Source organism: Pocillopora verrucosa, chromosome 10 (genome assembly GCF_036669915.1).
Source record: "Pocillopora verrucosa isolate sample1 chromosome 10, ASM3666991v2, whole genome shotgun sequence".
Taxonomy (NCBI): Eukaryota; Metazoa; Cnidaria; class Anthozoa; order Scleractinia; family Pocilloporidae; genus Pocillopora; species Pocillopora verrucosa.
In genome coordinates, this window is record NC_089321.1 from 20,533,353 (window position 1) to 20,556,922 (window position 23,570).

The following is a 23,570-nucleotide window of genomic DNA, read 5'->3' on the forward strand; positions in this document are numbered from 1 at the left end:
GGTCGCGCTTGCTCGAGCGTGGGCGGAAAAACTCGGTTCCCGGCCGGTGACCCCTATTTTTAATAACATCAAACATAAGAAAAAACTTTATAATACCCGGGATAAATTTTTCATTTACAGCCAAAACTGTGTTATATAATTGATTGTGCAAGTGGCAGTGAGCGGGATATTCATGGAATCATTTTGACACACAAACGCTGTTCTGAAGACCCTATTGGCTTATTGATTTAAAGATTATTACATTAGCTGTTGATTTAAAAAAAAATCGAATTCAAATGGAATTGGTGGGAATATTCTTTTAAAAAAAACAAAGTTAGCTCTTTCAGTTTGGATTTCAAACCTAAATATCTTGGAATAGTGCGTGACTATAGCCATTGATAAGATCGATTTTGCTTGCATTATCATATTGGCCAAGCGAAATTAGATTCCGTTTCAGCTGGCACCATCCATATAATTAGAATAAGGAGTTGGAGAACAGATCAGCACAACCCTAACAAGAATTTAATGGGATGCCCCCTTTCCTCCTGTGGGAAAGAATTTGTCAATTTCTGTGTATCCTTTCCGTTCTGAGCGATAAGTAAGGATGGGAAACTGTAATAAGTAGGACCCATGATCTGAATATTTTTAGCTTGACGTTTGTTTCCTGAGTAATAACTGTTAGCAGCTTATAGATTGCACCTGGTTATGACAGGAGTCTAGTCAGCCCTCAGGTCTACACTAATTATTCTACGTGGGCTTTATTTCAAAACGTCAAGGAACATGAATGAATATGGAAATGTTTTATTCATCATTAATGATACGATAATTTGCTTCAACCAGAAGAAACCATCCGTAACATAACCACTTCAAATTCTCATTTAGCACATGTTTGCTTTCTCGTGTAATGATAGCTGAAGTCTTTAAACCCAAATCGTACTTAATTCTTTGGGCTTTTATTGCACATATTTTCTTTTATCTTAATCTATTCCTTTCTTTAACTTTCATTACATTGATGTTTTAAGATCGAAATATATAATGAAATTAAAAGAGAGCTTAAAAGCCACATTAACCTTTTAACTGTCATTACTTAAGTTTCCATGTACGGATAAAAACTATCATTTGATTGATCGATTGATTGATGTAGACCAAGATTGGTGTCGACTCCGGCGAGTCGACTTGTAGAACTCATTTATGAGAGCTGTACGCTAAAAAGGAAATTCAGCAATTTGCCAGTGTCGGAAAGGTACTCCTACCAATGAAAGAAATGCAAGCGAACATGACTATGAACAAAACAGTGAATGGAGGGCAGCCAGTTACATTTCTATACTGCTTCAATCCTTTAGCGAGAAGAATCGGAGAAACTATTGTTTGTTGCTTGTTACTTGTTATTTCGTTGGTGGGAAACACCCTTATTGGGATAGTTGTTTACAGGACAAGAAGCTTAAGAAAGCCCATTAACTTTTTTATCGTTAACATGGCCATGTCCGATCTGATTTATTCGCTTTTCCTGTTCACGCCATACATAACACAGCTACATCTGGGCTGGTCAATAAGAGGTCGTCTTGGCGAGGCGTTGTGTAAGATGACAACTTTCTTGGCAGATGTCTCAACCGGTGTGTCAATTCAGAACCTGGTTTTAGTGGCAGTGGATCGATTTGGGGCTGTGATAATTCCCCTCCGTTCGCCACTTATCCGTAGAAAATTGTCCTACTTCCTAATTTTCGCTTCTTGGATAGTCGCCATGGCTGTCCACTTACCGTTTTTCCTCACCTTTACTGTTGTTGAGTATTCTGGAGGGGCCCAATGTCAGAGGCAGTGGAGTGAAGTTTTTGGGGACTCTACGTCTTTCAAACACTACATTCTGACCCTTTCAATTTTAGTGTTTTATATTCCTTTGCTGTCGATTGCCATACTTTACATCGCCATTTTTTTAATACTGAAGTCACAGAAAACGCCAGGCGAACAATCACACAACTTAAGGAAAAACAGAGAAAGACGAAAGCGAAATGTGCTCAAGATGTCGATAGCTATCGTGTTTGCATTTGCGATATGCTGGCTTCCCTTCACTTCCAGCCAAATAGGATACCTTTTTCTCGCGGACAGGGCCCTGATATCTTCTTGTGGGTACAACATTTTCAGAATTGTTGCATATTTTCTGGCTGTATCATATTGTGCGATAAACCCCTGCATCTGCTTCATTTTCAATGGAAATTATCGTCAAGGGCTTAAGAAACTCCTTGGTGGCTCAATTTTTTGGTACCAGGGTCGATCCCGTCCCATCCGCCCAGTAGTAGTCCTTAGAACACAGCTAACATGCGAGGTTAGTTGTCGATGATATTTCATACAGGAAAGAAGGATATTCATGAAAAGAAAGAACTTATCATAAATTGATAAATAAATAATAGCGGGTCTTAGGATACATTTCACAAGTCATAGAGTCTAGAAATAATATAATTTTAAAAAAATGGAATGAGGCATAGTAAACAATTATAAACGCAATGGTTAACTGGGAACCTCAACTGGCAAGAGGCAGACTATTTGACACCTTACAAAGCGCAGCCAAGGAGTTGAACTTGGGGCAACTGAAAAACGATCCAATGTGTATCAGAGCGGCAGCCTTAAAAAGAGAAAGCTTGCTAACATAAAATAACCTGTGAAGGCGTATAATTAAGTTTTGTTTGCAAAACGAGTATTACTTACTTCCACAATGTAATCGCATGCAAGTAATCACTCAGGCACTCAGGTTTGCCACTTTGTAAGACCATTATGTAGAGACAATTTGGAACAGTACTGTTTTCAAGGATGAAATGAAATGATTAAAAACAAAGGCGTTGAGCTTAGGTTTAAAGTGTGAGAGGTGTCCCGTTCATGAACCGCTTTTCGCGGCCGTAACTAGGAATATCGAGGAAGAAGCGGGGGGAGGGGGTGGGGTAATAAGGGGGGGAGGGGGTGGTGAGCAGTGACGTTTAGGGTGTAGTCGTTTGACTGACGCGCGATTTCAAGCCTTAGAGGCGCGAGTTTGTGCGAGACGTTCCGGAGGGAGAATATAATGAGAATGTTTACCTTAACGAATGCTATTGAAATATACCAGATTTCAAATGATTTAGCCATGGCCAACATGCTGTTATTGTATCTCACTTCCAAACTTACCGTACCTGGGGGCCCTTAATCGAAAGTCTCAAATATTTTCGGGCGCGATGTCATTAAATCTAAATCTTAGGAAAACTATTACGGGTCTTAGCTCAAAAATCTCTCCGTTCTGTTTAATTTCTCATTGCTTCGTTCTGTTACATCGTTCGCGTTATGACACTTCTATTATCTTGACCTTGCAATGTGAACGACACAAATAAAAGCTTTAATTTAAGTTCCGAATACCACTGGAACAGTTAAGACAGGGCCACAGGAATGTTAAGTACCGTTACAGAGACGCGCCGCAGGTCTGACCATCGAAATCCATACGAACTGAATTGTCCCAGATCCCTAGATTGTACATGCCGCTTAAGATATTTGGAAGACGTGATGGAGTGGTAATTATTCTTGGCCTTTAAGGCCGTTCATAACGTCGGGTACGGACGTACCATGATAGCAGAACGGTCCCAAAGTCTTTCAATTACTATACTATATATGCGTGCCAAGTTATTTAGGGTTAAGCACGGACCCGTGTTTTTTCTCAGTTCATAAGCGTCTATGGCCCCAAAAATCGAAAAAACTTGGGTCCGTTCCACTTTCTTCATTTTTGACGATTCCGCACCCGATTATCCTGTTGTGCAAGTTGCCTCTCAGGCAAGACACGCTAATCTCACGGTACCCCTTTTTAGCCCCAAACCCCCTACACCCCACCCTTCGAGTACAAATGAGTACCAGCCCATTTGACAGGAAATGTGAAGAAGGAAGAGCATTGTAAAAATTTCATCGTTCAAATAATTATCTTTAGTAACTTTATTCAGTAAACAAACCGAAACTTTTGGCACTTAATATATAGTTAATATCTTTGCAAATACTGTTTTAATACACTCCCATTTCAAAGAAAATAAAAGATGCATTATTTGTTCTTAATGGCCAGTCAGCGGGGACCGGAATATGGCGCTGTTCGGTTCGTCTGGACCAAATAAGGAGTAGGATCTCACATCGGTGTCTGAATTAAGTTTACCCTCCTCTTTCAACTGAGATAGCAGATCTAGACCGGAAAAACTGGAATACGTGTTGAATCGGTTATCTGGCTTTTCCAGGACCTTGGCAGGAGGCGAACTTGATTTCGTCTCGCAAGGCGCTAAGCTTTTCTCGGGGTTTTGATTCATAAATTGATTCTTTTTAAACGACTGGCTGTTGTAAACAGGATTATGTAGCTGGTTAAATGGCGGCTCAAGCTTAACTTTAGCACAAACAATATCATTATTTAACAGAGTCTTTTTCAAGTCCGTTTTTGATTCGGGTTTCCCAGGGTTCCACTTGGGCTCGACATATTCCGGTACTTTCCATACTGACGGGGGTGGAGTGGAAGGTTCGCCTTCACTTCCTTCGGATTGCGAACGCTGTCTTGAGAGGAACTGCGCATGTGTAGCCAATACTGGGGAAGCAGGTACTTTGGGAGGTGATTTAGGAATAGTTGAGGATTCAAGCTTTCTTGCAAGTTTTACAGTACTAAATCTTGTCTTTCCAGAATCTACGCTTTGGAGAGGTGGATGCGTGTTCTGTGTAGGAAGAAAAGATAAATTCAAGATATTAACAAAACAACCCTTCTATGTAGTGTAGTGTATCATCACCCAATAAGAATTTATGTACGTTAAGAAACACATTCCGCTCAACCAATCAAAAGATTCGTCGTTAGCACATTTTCCCGCTTTCACACTTGATCACATGATCCAAGCAAACCACATGACATCTCTGACATGCTAGAGAATGGACTCTCTTGGCCAGCCAATTTTAGTAAGGGCTGGTTGACTTTTTTTTCCACAGGAGGCTGACAAACAAACCATCAAACATGATGGCACAAGGAAGCTCTCCTGCTGTTTGTTTGTTTGCTTTCAAAGACGCAGTAACCTACTGGTACGTGCACTGGACTCACGCACAAGGCTCTGGTTTGATTTTTGCATCAACCGGGACTGTGTTGAATGATGTTCTTGGTTCACCGTCACAGACCAAAGGAATTAATTAGTGCCGGCTAATTGTCAGGGAAACCTGACGAAATGTTGAAAGTCACCAAGTCTCTTCAAAAACCATCCCCACACCACATAACATTAGCAATTTGACTAACATCTGCTAACCTTATCTCCTTGCTTGAGGTTCTCTTTCATCTCTCTTTGTCTCTGTTCTTTATAAATCTTCAGTTTTTGTTCCTCTTTCTGGTAAACAAAGTGAAGCACAAAACACTTGTTTTTAAGAAACTCTCAGAGTTGACCGATGAAATAAAAAAAAAAAAAAGAAAAGAAAAAAGACAAAGGAAAAAAAATGATGTTTTCTCTTGTTGTCACTTGCATGGTCAACATTCCCTTTAAAAATGGTCTTTCAACAAAAAAAGACAAGAAACAACAACAGATTTTGCAGATAATTCCGAATTTAATATCCATTTGGATATAAAAAATTGAGCCCTCTTTGAAACATTATGCAGTTTCATGTCAGAATTTTTGCTTTGTTGAGTCAAATGCAGTTTGTTCACAGTCTATCATGGGACAAGAGGCTGCAGTAGTCTCAAATGACATGGAGAATTGTTCTGAAAATCTGTACATGTCCCAAATTAACAACTGTGACAAGTTGTACAAATTTGAACCGGTGTGACTTTGTTGTTATTATTGAATTGGCCAAGCAGCACAGAAAGGTTATAATTGCCAAGACATGGTGCTACAGCTGGCTGTTGTGTCTGCTCCTACCTTTAAGATGCCAGATCTTTTAGTTCAAAACACATTTCACAAACAATACATAAGGGTACCATATGTACACATCCATCAGCAAAAGATCAAAAGAACTTGTTCTATAAAAATTCCACTGTGTAGAAACTGTGGTATGCATACTGATTTGCACAAATACCAGAAGGCAGGCAAAAGAAAATACAATTCCTCCCCTCATCTTGTTTTAACCCCTTAACTGCCATGAGTAACCAAGATAGAATTTCTCCTTACAATATCAATGCAATATCAACCAGATAACTTATAAGAATAAAGAAAAATATCAGCTTGGAGATAACTAGTTGATTCAATACTAAATTCTCTGAACTAAAATTATAATAATTGTATGGTTGACGGTAAGGAGAATTACAAATTTGATCTGGGAGTTAAAGGGTTAACAGCAGAGAAAACAGATGCACATGTACCTAGATGTAATCAGCTATGCATTGTTAACCATTGAAATAGTTTTTACCTCCTTCTCTTCCCTTTCATGTTCCTTTCTCTTTAATCGTTCTTCCTTTTTCTTGACCTTCTTTTCTTTCTTTTCTTCTTGTTTTCGTTCCTATGAAGAGATTCATATTCTCACTCACTCTATTCCAAAGGCTGATCACAACCCCTTATCTTCAAAATTTATATAGTTGCCATTTTAATACACGGCAATAATAATAATATGCATCAAAAGGTCAGGAGACCTCCAGAATCCACCCCACTTTAGGGAGAGGGCACTTAACCTACAACACTGTATTTAAAAAAAATTGAAGTAAAAAGTGTTGCAAATGTGCTGCTTATTATTTCGGTAAAAACTGTCACATTTTGGTATTGAAGCTATGTAGACTTGGTGAATGAGTGACTGATATAGGAAGTGAGTTTCAAATCTTACTTGCTTGAGATTGGTTAGACACGAAGGCATTTGATTATTACTAGCAGCTCTTATGCCGCAGCAGTGAATTTGGCTATCTATTCTAAAAAGATTAAAGCAATGGGGGCAATAGTTTATTTAAAACATGAATTTGGTGATTTTACAAGTACTGACTTAGAAAATATATAAAATCTTTAGTTTGAAGAATAATGGATAGGAATGGGCCTCTCACTCCCATGACTTATTTATCATTATTAACAGTAACAAGGGCTATACATTTCTTATACTATCACCTCTAACATTGGCATTAATCAAAATTATATCCTTTATATGAATTTCTTTGCTTTCTTCTCAAATCTTTTTATTTGAAACTATACTGAGCATGCTATAAAAAGAATTTCCTTGTTGGTCACCCCTTGGAGAAAATTGGTGAAGTTTAACATGAAATTCTAGTGTGTACATGATTAAAGCTCAATTTTCATAATTGCAATTTAGCAGCCTTAGTTCCAAATATGGTTGCCAAAAATAGAACCATGTGTGATATTAAATGACATCCTAAAGCCCTGATCACTTCTATTGTCTTTGGAGTAAGCAGTATAACTGGTATGCATTTCTGAAGTTTTGCATGTAATCTTCAGGCTTAACTCTTTAATTCCCATGAGTGACCAAGTCTGAATTTCTCCTTACAATATCAATACAATATCAAGCAATGAGAATAAAGAAAAGTATCAGTTAGGAGATGATTTGTTGATCCAATACCAAATTCTCCAAACTAACATCATAAGAATTGTGTGGCAGATAGAAAGGAGATTACTGATGAGATCTTGTTATAAAATGGCTAAAAACTCCACCAAGGAAAATGAGTAACATTTTTATCACAAATAACCTTGAAGAGTGACACCTTTTGAAAACGTTTGCATCACTTTAACTTCTGCCCCCTCGCATTGCAAATTAAGTAAAACAGTTGTTGTCTAGTCACCCTGGTAACTAAGACAAGCACATCCTGGAGAGCTGTGTGGTAGCCGTCAAGAAAGCTCATGTGAACTAACACACAACAAATTAAAAACTCCCCATGAAAAAATATTTCAAACTTGATGGTACATAATTTGTTATTGTGAACACTTCTTAATCAAAATCTATCTTGGCCTTGAACCTATTTTTACCTGCCACAATAAAACGGTGGTTGATGTATACTTCTGACCAACTATTTCGTTCATACATTTATTTAAAATCTATTTTTTTATAGTTAGATATTTATTCCTTTCTAGTACATTCATACAATGAGCATTTATTTGCCTCGGGCTGAGTAAAAATTGTTGAATAATCCTTGAGATGAAGTTGAGGGGATTATTCATCAATTTTCACTGAGGCTGTGGCAATAATTGTTTTGGTATAATTGCTCAGATGCATTAGAATTCTGTTGTGAATTTGGTTTGATGTTGGAACCATTGAATACAATTGTTTTGATTACTCATAACAAGATAAGCAGCCAGTTTCCGCAGGAGTTTAACAAGTTTATTTAATTCAATAAGAAAAAACACCATATCTTTCTTTTGAAAAGTGTCACACCAAACTTTGTAGCATCTTTTGTGCTTATATCATGTTTATTATGTCCAGTATATCATTGACAAAACACAAAGCAACCATTTGGAAATTTAGAGCCCCTGCTAAACTCACTTCACATGAGGCAATTATCATGAGATATGACAAAATCCTCCACCAATCAGAGCCCATGCATTTCTATAATCACCCCAGCAACTATACTAATAAACAATTATTCGCCCATTCAAAATAGAGGATAAAGGGGTGAGTTTCTAAAGAAACTGTGGAGCTGCGTCGGTGGGAGAGTATAGCAGGTAATTTAGTGTTAACAACTGGGTTGAAAACGTAAATAGGCCACCGTAAAGGGTAAAAAAGCTGACGTTTCGAGCGTTAGCCCTTCGTCAGAGCAATTAGAGGAATTGTGGGTTGTGTGTGGATTTATATGCAGAAAGTGGGGCTATGCCATTGGTGGGAATATGGTGACAAGAAAACAGGAATAAATTAGTTGAATGAAAAGCGCTCGTTGATTCCGTGGGGATTAAGGGTGCTGATTTTAAATATAAATTTTTGTTCTAGTGTTTTACGGCTTTCTGAACTGCCTAGATGTAAGGAAAGGCCACAAACTGCCATATGCTGTGTAGAATGATTAGGAAGATTAAAGTGTCTAGCGACTGGTTTGGATGCATCCTTGTCATTTCTTTCCACATCGCGAAGGTGTACTCGGTGTAATCCACACACAACCCACAATTCCTCTAATCGCTCTGACAAAGAGCTAACGCTCGAAACATCCGCTTTTTTACCCTTTACGGTGACTAATTTTTGTTTTCAACCCAGTTGTTAACACTAAATTACCAACGAAATAGAGGATGTTTACCCTAATCCACAAAGCAGAAAGGTAAATATTGAAGTGAATCGTTGTTTTGGTTTACATCACATAAAAACCCTAACTTTGTTGATATGACAAAAAAATGGAAATAAAGTAAAATTAAGAGGGGAAAACAAATTCACCTTTGTGGTACAGCCCTTATACTGTTGGCAAATATTTTAGGACTGTCACTGTAACCATGATTGTAAAAGAGAAGGAAGAGGGTTATAGGTTAGTATTGTAACAAAGTCAATTGCATTTGAAAAGCAGCAACATTTGTATCATAACAAGGTCAGCCTTGATCTAACTCCTGTTCAAAGGCTTGGCAAGCAAGCAGTCAGCAACCAAGCATGAGGAATCCAACCTCAGACCTTTGATGCTCTACCACTGAGCCACAGAGACTCTACAGTGAGAAAGGTACTCAGAGTTTTTTCTTTGTCTCACACTTGTGACAGGACAAAAGACAACCTTCTCTATCTCTTTACCGAGCTCAAAACTTACCATCTCTCTTATTTTATTTACAAACGTGACAATATCAACATTGCTGATCCTAGCAGTATGCAGGACACATGTCATATAACCTTTGTAATAGACCTCACTCACCATAGAGTCTCTGTGACTCAGTGGTAGAGCATCAGAGCGCGGAATCCAAAGGTCTGAGGTCCAATTCCTCATGGGGACTCAGAATTTTTTCTTTGTCCCATACTCGTGACAAGATGAAAAACATCTTTTTCAAAGCTTTTTTTACTTACATCTAAATTTCCTATCCAAGCTGTTACTATTTATTTTATTTTCCTTAAGAAGTTGTGGTTTCTTCTGGACAAACACTCCCTAGAAAAAGAAAATAAGGCAAAAGAAGACAATAAAATTCACAACATCGAAAAATTACTACTCTGTACCAACAAGACATGTCTGGAACAGGGAACTTTTGTCACACTTGAGCATTCCTAGTGTAATTGGAAGGAGAAGTTGCCTCAGATCTCTCATAGGTAGAATTTATATCACGGTCGTTTCCCTCAAACTAAGATATCCTGCAGACATATCAAGACTAATTTTTTTGTGAATTCGAAGTACAAATAAATTTTCAAATTAATGTTACATAAAACTTTCAAACAGACTGATAAAATCTTTCATGAAAAACCACGGTCCAAAGTTTCTACGCGTCTCCTCAAGCTTGCCAGAATCCATCATTCCATATCTTTTCTTTGTGTTCTAAAAATCTTTAACCAAAGTGTCCGCATTTGCCGCCATCTTGTATTGTACTAGATACCAGTCTCCAACACAATATCTGGTAAATTTCAAACTCGCTACATACCGTAATTATTCGATTGAACGCCGCCCCGACTAAACACCGTAATTTAGAGGAGAAATATAAATAAACACCGCCTTCGAATAAACGCCGCATCATGACGCAACGTTTATTTGAATAATAGACTCAAAAGCACACGGTGATAAATACTTCCATCACACTTGAAAATTTTGTGTGAACCAGACGCAAATCCTTTTGAATGTACCAGTTCTGATGTCGAGGAAGCATAACCGACATTGACTCTTTAATCACATTATGTATTGCAGTAATATAATAATATGCAAATCGTGAAATTGAGAACGATTTAAAAATAACTTTTTGGACAAGCACGAAAACATGTTTGGATTTTAAATAAACGCCGCACTCGAATCATGAAAAATTTTATAAACGCCGCGGCGTTTAATCAAATATATACGGTATGCAATAAAGCAGAGAGGGCTTTGCAGTAATGCGTAAATATGAACACCGCTGACGTAGTTCTCTCCATCCGTACTGAACGTCCGAAAACGTACAATGATCTGGATCTACATTTTGCTTAATGCTTTGTCTATTAACTTTGGGTAAAGGACTGTACGTCACACCATGGTCGCGCTTGCTCGAGCGTGGGCGGAAAAACTCGGTTCCCGGCCGGTGACCCCTATTTTTAATAACATCAAACATAAGAAAAAACTTTATAATACCCGGGATAAATTTTTCATTTACAGCCAAAACTATGTAGCCAGTATAATCGGTTGTGCAAGTGGCAGTGATCGGGATATTCATGGTATCATTTTGACACACAAACGCTGTTCTGAAGACCCTATTGGCTTATTGATTTAAAGATTTTTACATTAAATGTTGATTTAAAAAAATCGAATTCAAATGGAATTGGTGGGAATATTCTTAAAAAAAAACGAAGTTAGCTCTTTCAGTTTGGATTACAAACCTAAATATCTTGGAATAGTGCGTGACTATAGCTATTGATAAGATCGATTTTGCTTGCATTATCATATTGGCCAAGCGAAATTAGATTCCGTTTCAGCTGGCACCATCCATATAATTAGAATAAGGAGTTGGAGAATTTAATGGGATGCCCCCTTTCCTCCTGTGGGAAAGAATTTGTCAATTTTTGTGTATCCCTTCCGTTCTGAGCGATAAGTAAGGATGGGAAACTGTAATAAGTAGGACCCATGATCTGAATATTTTTAGCTTGACGTTTGTTTCCTGAGTAATAATTGTTAGCAGCTTATAGATTGCGCCTGGTTATGACAGGAGTCTAGTCAGCCCTCAGGTCTACACTAATTATTCTACGTGGGCTTAATTTCAAAACGTCAAGGAACATGAATGAATATGGAAATGTTTTATTCATCATTAATGATACGATAATTTGCTTCAACCAGAAGAAACCATCTGTAACAGAACCACCTTACATTCTCATTTAGCACATGCATGCATTAATTCTCGCGTAATGATAGCTGAAGTCTGTAAACCCAAATCATACTAATTCTTTGGGCTTTTATTCACATATTTTCTTTTATCTTAATTTAATTTCTTTCTTTAACTTTCATTACATTGATGTTTTAACATCGAAATATATAACGAAATTCAAAGAGAGCTTCAAAGCCACATTACCTGTCAACTGTCATTACGTAAGTTTCCATGTATGGATAAAAACTATCGTTTGATTGATCGATTGATTGTAGTAGACCAAGATTGGTGTCGACTCCGGCGAGTCGACTTGTAGAACTCGTTTATGAGAGCTGTACGCTAAAAAGGAGATTCAGCAATTTACCAGTGTCGGAGAGGTACTCATACCAATGAAAGAAATGCAAACGAACATGATTATGAACACAACAGTGAATGAAGGGCAGCCAGTTACATTTCTTTTCTGCTTCAATCCTTTAGCGAGAAGAATCGGAGAAACTATTGTTTATTGCTTGTTACTTGTTATTTCGTTGGTGGGAAACACTCTTACTGGGATAATTGTCTACAGGACAAGAAGCTTAAGAAAACCCATCAACTTTTTTATCGTTAACATGGCCATGTCCGATCTGATTTATTCGCTTTTCCTGTTCACGCGAAACATAACACAGCTACATCTGGGCTTCGAAGCCTGGTTAATAAGAGGTCGTCTTGGCGAGGCGTTGTGTAAGATGACAACTTTCTTGGCAGATGTCTCAACCGGTGTGTCAATTCAGAACCTGGTTTTAGTGGCAGTGGATCGATTTGGGGCTGTGATAATTCCCCTCCGTTCGCCACTTATCAGTAGAAAATTGTCCTACTTCCTAATTTTTGCTTCTTGGATAGTCGCCATGGCTGTCTACTCGCCGTTTTTCCTCACCTTTACGGTTGTTGAGTATTCTGGAGGGGCCAAATGTCAGAGGCAGTGGAGTGAAGTTTTTGGGGATTCTACGTCTCTCAAACACTACATCCTGACCCTTTCAATTTTAGTGTTTTATATTCCTTTGTTGTCGATTGCCATACTTTACATCGCCATTTTTTTAAAACTGAAGTCACAGAAGACGCCAGGCGAACAATTACACAACTCAAGGAAAAACAGAGAAAGACGAGAGCGAAACGTGCTCAAGATGTCGATAGCTATCGTGTTTACATTTGCGATATGCTGGCTTCCCTTCACTTCCAGCGAAATAGGATACTTTTTTTTGGCGGACAGGGCCCTGATATCTTCTTGTGGGTACAACATTTTCAGACTTGTTGCATTTGTTCTGGCTGTATCATATTGTGCGATAAGCCCCTGCATCTGTTTCATTTTCAATGGAAATTATCGTCAAGGACTTAAGAAACTCCTTAGTGGCTCATTTGTTGATAACAGGGTTGATCCAGTCCCACCCGCCCAGTAGTAGTCCTTAGAACACAGCTAATAAGCCAGGCTAGTTGTCGATGATATTTCATACAGGAAAGAAGGATATTTATGAGAAGAAAAAACTTATCATAAATTGATAAATAAATAATAACGGGTCTTACGACACATTTCACAAGTCACAGAGTCTAGAAATAATATAATTTTAAAAAAGACTATTTGACACCTTACAAAGCGCAGCCAAGGAGTTGAACTTGGGGCAACTGAAAAACGATCCAGTGTGTATCAGGGCGGAAGCCTTAAAAAGAGAAAGCTTGCTAACATAAAATAACCTGTGAAGGCGCATAATTAAGTTTTGTTTGCAAAACGAGTATTACTTACTTCCACAATGTAATCGCATGCAAGTAATCACTCAGGTACTCAGGTTTGCCACTTTGTAAGACCATTATGTAGAGACAATTTGGAACAGTACTGTTTCCAAGGATGAAATGAGATGATTAAAAACAAAGGCGTTGAGCTTAGGTTTAAAGTGTGAGAGGTGTCCCGTTCATGAACCGCTTTTCGCGGCCGTAACTAGGAATATCGAGGAAGAAGCCGGAGGAGAGGGTGGGGTAATAAGGGGGGGGGGGAGGGGGTGGTGAGCAGTGACGTTTAGGGTGTAGTCGTTTTACTAACGCGCGATTTCAAGCCTTAGAGGCTCGAGTTTGTGCGAGACGTTCCGGAGGGAGAATATACTGAGAATGTTTACCTCAACGAATGCTATTGAAATATACCAGATTTCAAATGATTTAGCCATGGCCAACATGCAGTTATTGTATCTCACTTCCAAACTTACCGTACCTGGGGGCCCTTAATCGAAAGTCTTTAATATTTTCGGGCGCGATGTCATTAAATCTAAATCTTAGGAAAACTATTACGGGTCTTAGCTCAAAAATCTCTCCGTCCTGCTTAATTTCTCATTGCTTCGTTCTGTTTCATCGTTCGCGTTATGACACTTCTATTATCTTGACCTTGCAATGTGAACGACACAAATAAAAGCTTTAATTTAAGTTCCGAATACCACTGGAACAGTCAAGAAAGGGCCACAGGAATGTTAAGTACCGTTACAGAGACGCGCCGCAGGTCTGACAATCGAAATCTATACGCACTGAATTGTCCCAGATCCCTAGATTGTACATGCCGCGCAAGATATTTGGAAGCCGTGATGGAGTGGTAATTATTCTTGGTCCAGGCCTCTTGATCATTAAAAGGTCTAGTTTCGAAGCCTGGCCGGTCCTTTAAGGCCGTTCATAACGTCGGGTACGGACGTGCCATGATAGCAGAGCGGATCCCAAAGTTTTTCAAGCACTAAATGTACGTGCCAAGTTATTTAGGGCTAAGCACGGACCCGTTTTTTTTTCAGTTCATAAGCGTCTATGGCCCCAAAAATCGAAAAAACTTGGGTCCGTTCCACTTTCTTCATTTTTGACGATTCCGCACCCGATTATCCTGTTGTGCAAGTTGCCTCTCAGGCAAGACACGCTAATCTCACGGTACCCCTTTTTAGCCCCAAACCCCCTTACACCCCACCCTTCGAGTACAAATGAGTACCAGCCCATTTGACAGGAAATGTGAAGAAGGAAGAGCATTGTAAAAATTTCATCGTTCAAATAATTATCTTTAGTAACTTTATTCAGTAAACAAACCGAAACTTTTGGCACTTAATATATAGTTAATATCTTTGCAAATACTGTTTTAATACACTCCCATTTCAAAGAAAATAAAAGATGCATTATTTGTTCTTAATGGCCAGTCAGCGGGGACCGGAATATGGCGCTGTTCGGTTCGTCTGGACCAAATAAGGAGTAGGATCTCACATCGGTGTCTGAATTAAGTTTACCCTCCTCTTTCAACTGAGATAGCAGATCTAGACCGGAAAAACTGGAATACGTGTTGAATCGGTTATCTGGCTTTTCCAGGACCTTGGCAGGAGGCGAACTTGATTTCGTCTCGCAAGGCGCTAAGCTTTTCTCGGGGTTTTGATTCATAAATTGATTCTTTTTAAACGACTGGCTGTTGTAAACAGGATTATGTAGCTGGTTAAATGGAGGCTCAAGCTTAACTTTAGCACAAACAATATCATTATTTAACAGAGTCTTTTTCAAGTCCGTTTTTGATTCGGGTTTCCCAGGGTTCCACTTGGGCTCGACATATTCCGGTACTTTCCATACTGACGGGGGTGGAGTGGAAGGTTCGCCTTCACTTCCTTCGGATTGCGAACGCTGTCTTGAGAGGAACTGCGCATGTGTAGCCAATACTGGGGAAGCAGGTACTTTGGGAGGTGATTTAGGAATAGTTGAGGATTCAAGCTTTCTTGCAAGTTTTACAGTACTAAATCTTGTCTTTCCAGAATCTACTCTTTGGAGAGGTGGATGCGTGTTCTGTGTAGGAAGAAAAGATAAATTCAAGATATTAACAAAACAACCCTTCTATGTAGTGTAGTGTATCATCACCCAATAAGAATTTACGTACGTTAAGAAACACATTCCGCTCAACCAATCAAAAGATTCGTCGTTAGCACATTTTCCCGCTTTCACACTTGATCACATGATCCAAGCAAACCACATGACATCTCTGACATGCTAGAGAATGGACTCTCTTGGCCAGCCAATTTTAGTAAGGGCTGGTTGACTTTTTTTTCCACAGGAGGCTGACAAACAAACCATCAAACATGATGGCACAAGGAAGCTCTCCTGCTGTTTGTTTGTTTGCTTTCAAAGACGCAGTAACCTACTGGTACGTGCACTGGACTCACACACAAGGCTCTGGTTTGATTTTTGCATCAACCGGGACTGTGTTGAATGATGTTCTTGGTTCACCGTCACAGATCAAGGGAATTAATTAGTGCCGGCTAATTGTCAGGGAAACCTGACGAAATGTTGAAAGTCACCAAGTCTCTTCAAAAACCATCCCCACACCACATAACATTAGCAATTTGACTAACATCTGCTAACCTTATCTCCTTGCTTGAGGTTCTCTTTCATCTCTCTTTGTCTCTGTTCTTTATAAATCTTCAGTTTTTGTTCCTCTTTCTGGTAAACAAAGTAAAGCACAAAACACTTGTTTTTAAGAAACTCTCAGAGTTGACTGATGAAATTAAAAAAAAAAAAAAAAAAAGAAAAAAAGAAAAAGGAAAAAAAATGATGTTTTCTCTTGTTGTCACTTGCATGGTCAACATTCCCTTTAAAAATGGTCTTTCAACAAAAAAAGACAAGAAACAACAACAGATTTTGCAGATAATTCCGAATTTAATATCCATTTGGATATAAAAAATTGAGCCCTCTTTGAAACATTATGCAGTTTCATGCCAGAATTTTTGCTTTGTTGAGTCAAATGCAGTTTGTTCAGTCTATCATGGGACAAGAGGCTGCAGTAGTCTCAAATGACATGGAGAATTGTTCTGAAAATCTGTACATGTCCCAAATTAACAACTGTGACAAGTTGTACAAATTTGAACCGGTGTGACTTTATCTTTATTATTGAATTGGCCAAGCTGCACAGAAAGGTTATAACTGCCAAGACATGGTGCTACAGCTGGCTGTTGTGTCTGTTCCTACCTTTAAGATGCCAGATCTTTTAGTTCAAAACACATTTCACAAACAATACATAAGGGTACCGTGTGTACATGTCCATCAGCAAAAGACCAAAAGAACTTGTTCTATAAAAATTCCACTGTGTAGAAACTGTGGTATGCATACTGATTTGCACAAATACCAGAAGGCAGGCAAAAGAAAATACAATTCCTCCACCCATCTTGTTTTAACCCCTTAACTTCCATGAGTAACCAAGATAGAATTTCTCCTCACAACATCAATGCAATATCAACCAGATAACTTATGAGAATAAAGAAAAATATCAGCTTGGAGATAATTAGTTGATTCAATACTAAATTCTCTGAACTAAAATTATAATAATTGTATGGATGATGGTAAGGAGAATTACAAATTTGATCAGGGAGTTGAAGGGTTAACAGCAAAGAAAATAGATGCACATGTACCTAGATGTAATCAGCTATGCATTGTTAACCATTGAAACAGTTTTTACCTCCTTCTCTTCCCTTTCATGTTCCTTTCTCTTTAATCGTTCTTCCTTTTTCTTGACCTTCTTTTCTTTCTTTTCTTCTTGTTTTCGTTCCTATGAACAGATTTATATTCTCACTCACTCTATTCCAAAGGCTGATCACAACCCCTTATCTTCAAAATTTATATAGTTGCCATTTTAATACACGGCAATAATAATAATATGCATCAAAAGGTCAGGAGACCTCCAGAACCCACCCCACTTTAGGGAGAGGGCACTTAACCTACAACACTGTATTTAAAAAAAATTGAAGTAAAAAGTGTTGCAAATGTGCTGCTTGGCAAATTCAGTGATTATTTCGGTAAAAACTGTCACATTTTGGTATTGAAGCTATGTAGACTTAGTGAATGAGTGACTGATATAGGAAGTGAGTTTCAAATCTTAGTAGAGATATGTCACTTGCTTGAGATTGGTTAGACACGAAGGCATTTGATTATTACTAGCAGCTCTTATGCCGCAGCAGTGAATTTGGCTATCTATTCTAAAAAGATTAAAGCAATGGGGGCAATAGTTTATTTAAAACATGAATTTGGTGATTTTACAAGTACTGACTTGGAAAATATCTAAAATCTTTAGTTTGAAGAATAATGGATAGGAACGGGCCTCTCACTCCCATGACTTATTTATCATTATCAACAGTAACAAGGGCTATACATTTCTTATACTATCACCTCTAACATTGGCATTAATCAATATTATATCCTTTATATGAATTTCTTTGCTTTCTTCTCAAATCTTTTTATTTAAAACTATACTGAGCATGCTATAAAAAGAATTTCCTTGTTGGTCACTCCTTGGGAGAAAATTGGTGAAGTTTAACATGAAATTCTAGTGTGTACATGATTAAAGCTCAATTTTCATAATTGCAATTTAGCAGCCTTAGTTCTAAATATGGTTGCCAAAAATAAAATTTTGGTTGCCAGGAAAAGAACCATGTGTAATATTACATGACATCCTAAAGCCCTGATCACATCTATTGTCTTTGGAGTAAGCAGTATAACTGGCATGCATTTCTGAAGTTTTGCACGTAATCTTCAGGCTTAACCCTTTAATTCCCATGAGTGACCAAGTCTGAATTTCTCCTTACAATATCAATACAATATCAAGCAATGAGAATAAAGAAAAGTATCGATTAGGAGATGATTTGTTGATCCAATACCAAATTCTCCAAACTAACATCATAAGAATTGTATGGCAGATAGAAAGGAGATTACTAATCAGATCTTGTTATGAAATGGCTAAAAACTCCACCAAGGAAAATGAGTCAAACTTTTATCACAAATAACCTTGAAGAGTGACACCTTTTGAAAATGTTTGCATCACTTCAACTTCTGCCCCCTTGCAGTTGTCTAGTCACCCTGGTAAGCAAGACAAGCGCATCTTGGAGAGCTGTGTGAACTGTCAAGAAAGTTCATGCAAACTAACACACAACAAAACTTCCCATGATAGACCTTTTTTTAACTGCCACAATAAAATGGTGGTTGATGTACACTTTTGACTAACTATTTTGTTCATATATTTATTTAAAATTTATTTTTTATAGTTAGATATTTATTCCCTTCTAGTACATTCATATAATTAGCATTTATTTGCCTCGGGCTAGGTAAAAATTGTTGAATAATCCTTGAGATGAAGTTGAGGGGATTACTCATCAATATTCACTGAGCCTGTGGCAATAATTGTTTTGGTATAATTGCTTAAATGCATATGAATTCTATTGTAAATTTGTTTTGATGTTGGAATCATTGCATACAATTATTTTGATTACTCATAACAACAAGGCAGGCAGTTTCGGCAGGATTTTGACAAGTTTATTTGACTCAATTAGAAAAAAGTTCATATCTTTCTTTTGAAAAGTGTCACACCAAACTAAGTAGCATCTTTAGTGCTTATGTCATGTTTATTGTGTCCTGCATATCATTGACAAAACACAAGACAATCATTTGGAAATTTAGAGCCCCTGCTGAACTCACTTTGTGCAAGGTGATTATCACCAGATATAACACAATCCTCTACCAATCAGAGTGCATGCATTTCTATAATCACCCCAGCAACTATACTTATATTATTCACCTGAGTGAAGGTGAAAAATGGTGGATATTTACCCTAATCCCCAAAGCAGCGCGGTAAATATTGAAGTGAATGATTGTTTTAGTTTAAACCACATAAAAACCCTAACTTTGTTAATATAACAAAAAACGGAGTTAAAAAAAAAATTAAGAGGTGAAAACAAATTCACCTTTGTGGTACAGCCCTTATCCTGTTGGCAAATATTTTATGAGTGCCACTGTTACCATGATTGTAAAAGAGAAGGAAAGAGATATTCCATACAATTAATTGTAATCAAGATAGTTTTTTAGGGTCATTTTTAAAATTAAATGGGTCCCCAATCATCCACAATAAATCTTTTCACAACAATACAAATTGCACACATGCAGAATGATTTTAAACAAGAATTTGAAGGAAAACTAATACAAAATATGCATAAATTTCAACCAGGGTAGAGAATAAATGGCAAATTTGAATCACAAAGTAATTTTCAATAAGGCTCCTCAACTACTAGACATGTAATAAAAACTTACTTTTATGACTTTACTTAAACGCAAATCACAACATTACCACAATTTTTTTGATCAAGACCCCCTAAACTGTGTCATGTACATGAATATCTATCCTAGATGCTCCTGCAGACCCGTCAGTGGTATTAAAATTCCACATGCATTCTTCTCTGCATATTTGGGCCTAGTCATTTAAAGACTTATAATACTATTCAATGGATAAATTGCTATCCAGTATGTAAGCGTCAACAAAATGTACTGCTCTATTTACTGGATCAAAATTAATCCAGTGGATATTCTTATCCACCCTTTCTAACAACTGGGGCCACTTCCAAAATACTAGTCCAATGCATCAATTTGTCTTCAATTGAGAGTGCAGCTTATCATATAAAGAACCTATTTCACGAATGATTGCCCAGCACGTCAGTGTACCTTGTTTGATTTTTTCTTGCCCTTTGTGCATGTCAATTTCAGAGCATGATGTACTTTCATGAAGAAAAAACCATTTCTTATCGAAACAAATACTAAGCGTATTTATAACATGCTCTAAAACTACATGTACTTCAAAATCCCAATTCTTTCTGAATAATGGCGAAGTGTGTATATTACTAATATGTGATTCTATGTAAATGTATTTATGATGATTGAACAATTTTAAACATCTAAGCAGCAACTTCTGTGTATAATGTGACTGTGTATTCAAATTGGACAAAATGTGCAAGGAAAGCTATTCTTTTCTTAACACTTAAAGCATGCTTAGATGAATAGCATATTTTTGTATATTTGTACTAAACCAGTGAGAGTATCTTGTGATTAAAGCAAAAATCAAGGACTGCTTAAAAATCAAATAGTCCACTATATTATCTGCAAATACCTCAAAGGCAGTCAACTGATAAAAGAACAACAGACATTAATTCAAACAAAAATATATTTCTATACCACTAAATATTCTGTGGTAAATGTTATCATGTAAAAATACTGGATTAGAAAAGAAACTTAAGCTCACCAACTCAAGCTGTTTGGCCAAATCAAGTTTAAACTGGTCTTCCGGTTTCTTTTTTCGATTATCTGAAGACTTTGAAGTAATCTGCTGAAAGAAGACAAACTATTAATAACTCAGCACCTGGAACACTTTGGCTAGACAAAGACCTAAGGTGGAATATTAATTTGAAGGTTTCATGTTACAGCTGTCAAACAGGGAAGGAATTTTAATCTTCCTAAGCGAATATGGCCATGTAAGGAACGTTCACAAGAATGAGGCAAAAAATGCAAGACGCGGCAACATTTAACTCTAGCTAGAAAAACAATTTTCGCCATGCAGGCAAATTTCTGGTAAAAAGTATTTGTTTTGATAGCTCAACGATTGAAACACAAAGTAGACCTGTAATCTCTTCTATATTATAGCGCTCAGTAACACGTTCGCTGTTTGATGGAAAGGGTCAAATATATTGCCACAATGGTCACATCGATACAATAAAGATTCTAAAATACCAAACAAGAAACATGGTAAAAGAACTGCGAGGATGTTCGATTTTCATTCCTGCTTCTGAAATGATGAAATATGGAAATATAAGTAATACCACTTAAGTGATATGAAGATATTATAATTTCGAGCGGAAAAGGCTGTATATTCTGTATCTCCTGACCAACGGAAGAAAACAGACAACCCTTTTACTTAAACGAATCGACTTAATTTAATTGAATTATTATTGCAACGTATTGGCAGTAACTTGGCAGCTACATGTGAACGGCTCGTATGTCCCGAAGTAAACCGAATCTTAAAGCATATGTTTAATCAACCCCAAGGCCGCAATTACACTGAGAATTGAACATTTTTATTTTCATACCTGCGTCTGCTGTGTAGCAGGTTTCCTCTTTTTGATATGGGGTAGCTGTTCACGCTCGCGGTCTTTTAATTTACGACTGTTTCGCCTGTCCACCTCCTTCGTATTGACCTAACCCAACGTCGAAAACGATCGAAATTAAATTCGAAAAGCATTAGAAAGAACTGCTTTGAGGACGGATATTCGAATAAAATTTATCGAAACTGGACGGATTAATAAGGATGATCATTTTAACGACAGCGTTTAGGCAGCCTACCTGAGACGAATTTTCTGACTTGCTGGCTCGTTTAGTGAGATGAGTTGCCGTTAAGCTGATGACAATGGCGGAAAAGATAACACTCTCTACAGACTAACAAGAAAAAAAATACAGCATATTTTAGAAAACAGGGAGGCCCACTTGTGATAAATGAAAGCAAAGGGAAACAATCGTCAACATATTTGGTTCAAGTTAAGAGGAAGGAATGCTCTAGAGTGTAATTAAACATGATCGCCTGTTCCAGTACTTTACCTGTGTGATCAGTGGTACGACTACACATCCGACAACAGACCCGAACACGCAGAAGACCGAGTACTGATCGAAGAACCCTCTTCCAACCGCCATGTTGGCGCATCAACGCTGTGGATGATTCAGATCAAGTGGTCAGATAAACAGTAAACAATGCGTACGTATTTGAAATTCGTCGATGTGATCAAAAGAACGGCCGATCAGAAATGAAAACACTCGTCTGTACACGTTCGTATCTCACAGAATCCACAACTGCCCGCAAATTTGTTTAAAAGAAGTAATGTAGTAAAAAAATGACTTCTTAGTGAATTCAACTGGACAATAATTCGCCTTACTTCGAAAAATATCAAACCAAACCAACTTCCGTAGATTCTGTCTTTCACAAAACCGAAACACGAAACATGAAGCTTTGTGAACGCATATATTAGTGTTTGTGACGTCACATCAGGTGACGGTGGCAGTTGGCGCGCAAAAATATTACAAATACATTTTCGCACTGGTCGCTAGGCAACTCAAAGTCGATTTAGCAGGGACAATGGCCACTTTACAAAAAGTTAGCATAGCATGGTCGGCTGTTTTTTCAATAATTAAAATAGGCAAACCGTTTTTTGCATAAGAAGGAAAACGCAAAGAAAAAATAAAACTTTCGACTCTGTCTCGACGGTTTTTGACAAAGATAAAATGATCTTGTTATCTTATCTAGGTTTGCAGAGACACCAAACCTCTTCACACCAGAAATCTTGTAATAATTTTTGGCATATCTGTCGTATTGAGTGTTTCCTCTCCAAAAAGAATCCCTTGAGCACTCTCAAAAGTCTAAGGCAATTTAAAATTTAAATTGCAATTGAAATCTAATTTTATATATCGGTCATAAATAATGCAAAAACGTCTAGGCTTGAAGAAACCCGAGCACTTGAAGGTTGAAGTGACTTCCCATCGGCCATCACGGCTGACCTTGTCAAATCACAAGTGGGATTACTTTCACATATTGGCGTCGGGCATGGACGATTATCATTGTAAACTTAAAGAAATCTTATTTATCAAAGAATTAAGCCAGCTTAAATTGCTGATGCGTGAAGGATTGTAACCATTTGTATCTTCTGATATACTTGCTATTAAAGATCTGTGTTTTGTTTTCACTTTTATCTATTCTTGGGAACTGACCCCTCCCCCCCCCTCCCCCCCCCCCCATATAACAAGTAGAAGTATAGGTTAGTAGTTACCTTTGGAAACCTATGTAGACAGCTGCATGTTACATACATGTACACATGATTAACCCTGATATAAATCTAAAAACAACATGATACC

General features: G+C 37.7%; 4 protein-coding genes across 5 annotated transcripts; 2 read left to right on the plus strand and 2 right to left on the minus strand.

Annotated features, from left to right (window-relative positions):
• Positions 1-1,169: 1,169 nt before the first annotated feature.
• On the plus strand, positions 1,170-2,763 carry LOC131774824 (RYamide receptor-like). The gene has a single exon (XM_059090907.2). It carries the CDS (start codon positions 1,235-1,237, stop codon positions 2,312-2,314), a length of 1,080 nt encoding a protein of 359 aa, XP_058946890.2. The 5' UTR covers positions 1,170-1,234; the 3' UTR covers positions 2,315-2,763.
• Positions 2,764-3,903: 1,140 nt separating this feature from the next.
• Positions 3,904-9,817, minus strand: LOC136284037 (protein PRRC2C-like). Its single transcript, XM_066173777.1, has 4 exons — positions 9,731-9,817; positions 6,334-6,423; positions 5,244-5,321; positions 3,904-4,670 (listed from the first exon to the last, which is right to left on the minus strand). Exons 1-4 carry the CDS (start codon positions 9,800-9,802, stop codon positions 4,032-4,034), a joined length of 879 nt encoding a protein of 292 aa, XP_066029874.1. The 5' UTR covers positions 9,803-9,817; the 3' UTR covers positions 3,904-4,031.
• Positions 9,818-12,164: 2,347 nt separating this feature from the next.
• On the plus strand, positions 12,165-13,688 carry LOC131774844 (substance-K receptor-like). Its single transcript, XM_059090926.2, has one exon. The coding sequence runs from the start codon at positions 12,233-12,235 to the stop codon at positions 13,274-13,276; it is 1,044 nt and encodes a 347-aa protein (XP_058946909.2). The 5' UTR covers positions 12,165-12,232; the 3' UTR covers positions 13,277-13,688.
• A 1,201-nt stretch (positions 13,689-14,889) lies between these two features.
• LOC131774846 (uncharacterized) lies at positions 14,890-22,682 on the minus strand. 2 transcript variants are annotated; one of them, XM_059090929.2, is made up of 8 exons: positions 22,598-22,682; positions 22,266-22,373; positions 22,014-22,106; positions 21,761-21,868; positions 20,920-21,000; positions 17,320-17,409; positions 16,230-16,307; positions 14,890-15,656 (listed from the first exon to the last, which is right to left on the minus strand). In XM_059090929.2, the coding sequence occupies exons 2-8, from the start codon at positions 22,356-22,358 to the stop codon at positions 15,018-15,020; spliced, it is 1,182 nt and encodes a 393-aa protein (XP_058946912.1). In that variant the 5' UTR covers positions 22,359-22,373; positions 22,598-22,682; the 3' UTR covers positions 14,890-15,017. The 2 variants fall into 2 exon arrangements, with proteins under 2 accessions (XP_058946912.1, XP_058946911.1); XM_059090928.2 differs by having other exon boundaries at positions 20,920-21,003.
• Positions 22,683-23,570: the final 888 nt, after the last annotated feature.

Bases quoted from the DNA above. Each gene is read 5' to 3' on its own strand.
- LOC131774824 (XM_059090907.2), top strand. From the start codon at position 1,235: ATGAAAGAAATGCAAGCGAACATGACTATGAACAAAACAGTGAATGGA.
- LOC136284037 (XM_066173777.1), bottom strand. From the start codon at position 9,802: ATGAGGAATTGGACCTCAGACCTTTGGATTCCGCGCTCTGATGCTCTA. The intron at 6,424-9,730 runs GTGAGTGAGGTC...ATCTCTTCATAG, and splicing joins TGAGTCACAGAGACTCTATG to GAACGAAAACAAGAAGAAAA. The intron at 5,322-6,333 runs GTAAAAACTATT...TTTGTTTACCAG, and splicing joins ATGAAAGGGAAGAGAAGGAG to AAAGAGGAACAAAAACTGAA.
- LOC131774844 (XM_059090926.2), top strand. From the start codon at position 12,233: ATGAAAGAAATGCAAACGAACATGATTATGAACACAACAGTGAATGAA.
- LOC131774846 (XM_059090928.2), bottom strand. From the start codon at position 22,358: ATGGCGGTTGGAAGAGGGTTCTTCGATCAGTACTCGGTCTTCTGCGTG. The intron at 22,107-22,265 runs GTAAAGTACTGG...TTTTCTTGTTAG, and splicing joins TCGTACCACTGATCACACAG to TCTGTAGAGAGTGTTATCTT. The intron at 21,869-22,013 runs GTAGGCTGCCTA...ACGTTGGGTTAG, and splicing joins AGTCAGAAAATTCGTCTCAG to GTCAATACGAAGGAGGTGGA.